At 53.0% G+C, this 4,858-nt stretch overlaps 1 protein-coding gene across 1 annotated transcript; it reads right to left on the bottom strand.

The window, feature by feature from the left end:
- Positions 1 to 2,842: 2,842 nt before the first annotated feature.
- On the bottom strand, positions 2,843 to 4,858 carry LOC135374302 (zinc finger protein 501-like). Its single transcript, XM_064607285.1, has 2 exons — positions 3,529 to 4,858; positions 2,843 to 3,456 (listed from the first exon to the last, which is right to left on the bottom strand). The coding sequence occupies exons 1-2, from the start codon at positions 4,856 to 4,858 to the stop codon at positions 3,227 to 3,229; spliced, it is 1,560 nt and encodes a 519-aa protein (XP_064463355.1). The 3' UTR covers positions 2,843 to 3,226.

Here is a 4,858-nt window from a genome sequence, read left to right as displayed (position 1 = left end):
ATTCTGTGGCGGCCCGTGTGTGATGACGAAGACGTGCCTCTGCTGCCACGCGCTACGGCGCTGGCACCGCAGTTCTACCGGCACCGTCCTAGCGTGAGGCCACGACCATCTGCCCGCTGGGACATTCCATCATCGCCGGTCAGGACTCATGTAGAGGAACCCCACCGTCCTCTACATTTGGTGACCCGAACTATGAACACCATGTTCGGCGTAATTCGGCCAATCACCATCCCAAATTACTGCAAGCCCACCTCCGAAGGTACGGTGCAACGTTCTACCGAGGAACCGCTAGGCGACGACGTCAATTCACCGCGGCTCCACTTATCGCAACGCCCGACCGCGCCACACCATGGTCCTACCCACCTTACCCATCTACCCAGATCACGTCGCCATGGTCTCGCACTCTGCGTCACGTCGCCACACGCTTCACGATGGCACTCCTCGGGCTACCACCAGCGGCACCTTCCCGAGCATCACGCTCCTGTACCGGTCGCGGTACGCCGCTGTCGACCGCGCCACCCGCATCTGCTACGCCAGCGGTCAAGGAACCCTGCCCGCCTCGCCTTCCCACCTGGCTTTTGTGCAACATAGTGGCAGTCCAGTCCATCCAATTGCGGTCAAGGGGCACCAGGACCAACGTTCCACCAGGGTCACGCACGGAGGCCACAGTGAGTTTACTCCCGGTCTCCACGTGCTTCACGATGGTCCTCCCCGGCACTCTCCGTGGTGACAACACTACGAGCTCAACGCTCACGAACCGGTCGCGGTTCTGTCGCCCCACTCTCTTATCACTTCGGCCTACATGCATGCTCTCCGCTTTGGCCCGCCCCTGGAACCCTCCCGGCCAGCTCTTGTCCGCACCGTTCAGCCCGCCACTTCTGCCCACTCATCACAAGACGCAAGACCAGCCGTCCCTGTACTGCGTGTCGCCCGTCTTCCTCCTCTTCCTGTATCGACGCGGAATCTCAACCGCCAGCTCTACACCGCTCCGCGTCTGAGGGGGAGAGTGATGTGGCGGCCCGTGTGTGATGACGAAGACGTGCCTCTGCTGCCACGCGCTACGGCGCTGGCACGGCAGTTCTACCGGCACCGTCCTAGCGTGAGGCCACGCACATCTGCCCGCTGCCAAATGTAGAGGAGGTGGTGTCCCTCTACACATACAATGCCTCAAATTGACTAAGAAAGTAACGATGGAAAGAAGGTCCTATTTATTAAAATAACAACAACAACTTTATTTTCGACCTTGGAGAGTGGGGAGTTTCATCGCCACAGGCGATACTCTACCCCATTGCTGGATGGAAGGGGGGGGAATAAAATAACGAGCCCCTTCACAATAACGATCGAAGTCCGATGGTGTCCAGAAATGTCAGAAGAGCTTTGAGCGCAGAGCGTTGCTGGGCTGGATTGGGCCAGGGACCAAGCAATTTCGATAGGGAGAAAGGGCGAGAGTCCAGCTGACGGAGAGACTCGGAGAGTGTGGTTCGGGAAGGTTCGTAGTGAGGGCAATGAAGAAGAATGTGCTCCAGATCCTCAAGAGCACCACAGTGGCAGCAGGTGGGAGAGTCAACTTGTCTCAGCGGTAACGCCACTGAGCTGTAAAGGCCACATCGAGGCGCATTCAGTGGATTAATGCAGCATCTTGACGAGAGGTGTTTCGTGGCATGCGGAAAGCGAGCGTGGGATCAACTCTGTTCAACATAGAGGGGGGAAGAATGTCGGTTGTCCGTTGGCGGGAAGCCAGGGGTGTCCCTAGGCGTCGCAGAATGGAACGGCGGTCTCCTCTCAGCAGAACAATACGGGTCCGTTTCCGATACGAGAGTGCTGCTTCTGCGGCGCTGTCGGCCTGCTCGTTCCCCACGACACCACAATGGGCTGGAACCCACTGGAGAACTAGCCTGTGTGGCCTGTGCCATTATTAAAATAAGCGGCAAGTCAACTATAAATCACGCATTCAAAACCATTGGAAAAGACCGGTAACACTGAAATGGGGCTGCAATTAGATGGACAGTTTCTGTCACTGCTTTTATAAATCACAATAACTTTGGATACTTACACGCTCTTGCCACTACGTAAACAGGTGGCTGGCTACTCCCATCGTTTTTAGTGCCTCAATTTCTGGACCCTATTTATCCCATTACCCTATTACCACTCTCAATTACAGAAGAATCCAGTATCGTCAAGTTTGTAGAGTAGTAGTTGTCCTAGTTGTAGTTCTAGTAGTTGCAGTATCCAGTCAAGCTTCTCGGCACACACACACACACAAAAAGACTGACTTCACAGTTTTAATCTCTCATACCACACACGACTGTCTCCCTGTGATTTCTCCCGAGATGTCATTTACAAATTGTAACGCGTTCTACAATAGATGCTTGTCAAACAAAATGTGTTTGTCAGGATTCCTCTTACAAGTTGTCGGGTCTTGTAGAAATATTTTTCTTTTATTTCTTTGGGTTGATTTATTTGTTCATGTTACTGGTTGAAGAGATGTAAGGCTTAAAAGAAGTATTCATCATCATAATAAGGAGGAATAAAGAGAAAAAAAAGCAATAAAAGGCAAGGAATAAAGAGGCAAACAAGAAACAATTAAATGCATGTCGTTCATGGAAGTAAACCTTGGTTAGGAGTAGCATGGTCTGCCTGTACTTTGCACTGTTTTTCATTTTTTTTACGTTTCACATGTGTAACCACCCAACCCAACTCTTTTTAGCCTCGGTCTGTTCATGCGTGCGAGTTACCAGAACCAGAAATAAAACACGGTGGGATACAGATTGCATCCATACAGCCTTCCCCCATGAACAGGCATTAGCATGTGCTTCTTCAGGCCTCTGGGTTCAGGACACAACACCACAGCACTGGCACTCTTTCAAGTGTACTTGGTCCCTGCGCACTTCTATGGTCACTATCCCAAGTGTGTCCTGGCTACACGTTAAGCCACAAGTTCGTGCTCTGGCTGAACTAGCTCTAGCAGCAGCTTCTCTAACTTTGTTCCTGCTCCATATGAATTGCGCAGCACAGAGGTTGCACTTGTATGGCTTCGCTTTCATGTAAGTCTTCTTGCTACACTGCAGCTTTGTGTTGTGCCTCAGGTCTGCAGAACAGAGAATGTTCTTTTGTGGCTTCTCACCCCAGGGTGCCTGCTTGTGCTGTTCTGTGGGACAGAAACCGCACTTGCATCACACTGCAAGTTTGGGTTGTGGATAAACACTGCAGGGCAGAGGCTGCAATTTTATGGCTGCTCACCCGTGTGTGTTCGCTTGTGACGTGACAAGGTTACATGCTGTCTGAACACTGCAGGACAGAGACCGCACTTGTATGGCTTCTCGCCCGTGTGTGTCCGCATGTGCTGCTGTAGGTCCACGCCCCTGCTGAACTCCGCAGGACAAAGATCGCACTTGTATGGCTTCTCGCCCGTGTGTGTCCGCTTGTGCTGCTGCAGGGTCCCGCTCTGGCTGAACTCTGCGTGGCAGACATCGCACTTTTATGGCATCTTATATGTGTGTGTCCGCTTGTACTGCTGTAGTAGCTCACCTCGGCTAAACTCCGCAGAGCAGACATCGCACTTGTATGGCTTCTCACCCGTGTGTGTTCGCTTGTGACGCCGTAGGTTCCCACTCAGGCTGAACTCTGCATGGCAGACATCGCACTTGTATGGCTTTTCGCCCGTGTGTGTCCGCTTGTGACGCCGTAGGTTCCCACTCAGGCTGAACTCTGCATGGCAGACATCGCACTTGTATGGCTTCTCACCTGTGTGTGTTCGCTTGTGCTGCCGTAGGTATCCGCCCTGATTGAACTCTGCAGGGCAGACATTGCACTTGTATGGCTTCTCACTTGCGTGTGCTCGCTTGTGACGTGACAGGGCTGCGCTCTGTCTGAACCCCGCAGGACAGAGACTGCACTTGTACGCCTTCTCGCCCGTGTGCGTCCGCTTGTGACACTGTAAGTACCTCCTCTGGCTGAACGCTGCAGGACAGAGATCGCACTTGTACGCCTTCTCGCCCGTGTGCGTCCGCTTGTGACGCTGTAAGTACCTCCTCTGGCTAAATGCTGCAGGACAGAGATCGCATTTGTATGGCTTCTTGCCGATGTGTGTTCGCTTGTGATGTGACAGGTTTGCGCTCTGTTTCAACTCTGCAGGACAGAGGTTGCACTTGTATGGCTTCTCGCAGGTGTGTGTCCGCCTGTGCTGCTGTAGGTGCCCACCCTGTCTGAACTCCGCAGGGCAGACATCGCACTTGTATGGCTTCTCACCCGTGTGTGTCCACTTGTGACGCTGTAGGGTCCCCCTCTGGCTGAACTCTGCAGGACAGAGGTCGCACTTGTATGGCTTCTCGCCCGTGTGTGTCAGCTTGTGACGCTGCAGGTGAGAACTCCGGCTGAACTCCGCAGGGCAGACATCGCACTTGTATGGTTTCTTGCATGAATCTGTTTGCTTGTGCTGCTGTAGGTTCCCGCTCAGGCTGAACTCGGCAGGGCAGACATCGGTCTTGTATGGCCTCTTGTCAGTATGCTTCACCATGTGGTTCTCGTCACCTGCAGACCACGAGAATGCAGAGGAATAGATGTTGCACCCAGAACTCTTCTCTCCCATCTGAACACCCGTTGGAGGAGCAGTGGGAGACTTTTCAGACTCATTGTGAGAGTGTGCAAACATGTGGCATTCGAGGCTGGCTTTCGACATGCATGCAAGTGCACATGGCTTGCTCTCGTCTCGATGACGCTCAGCAGGTTGGTCATTCATAGTGAATAGTGCAGTGCTGTCGGGCTGCAGTTCAACTGTTGTTGTGGTGATCTTGAACTGCGCATTTGAAGAAATGCGACCTGAGTATTCTTGTTCACAAGTGCCTCTGGGCTTGTTCAT

This window comes from Ornithodoros turicata, unplaced genomic scaffold, assembly GCF_037126465.1.
Source record: "Ornithodoros turicata isolate Travis unplaced genomic scaffold, ASM3712646v1 Chromosome53, whole genome shotgun sequence".
NCBI lineage: Eukaryota > Metazoa > Arthropoda > Arachnida > Ixodida > Argasidae > Ornithodoros > Ornithodoros turicata.
Note: the sequence above shows the minus strand (reverse complement) of the source record. Positions and strands in the feature narration are given on the sequence as shown.

Coding starts and splice junctions, on each gene's coding strand:
- LOC135374302 (XM_064607285.1), bottom strand. CDS start 4,858: ATGAACAAGCCCAGAGGCACTTGTGAACAAGAATACTCAGGTCGCATT. Junction 3,457..3,528: donor CTCTGCGGAGTTTAGCCGAG/GTGAGCTACTAC, acceptor TCTGCCACGCAG/AGTTCAGCCAGAGCGGGACC.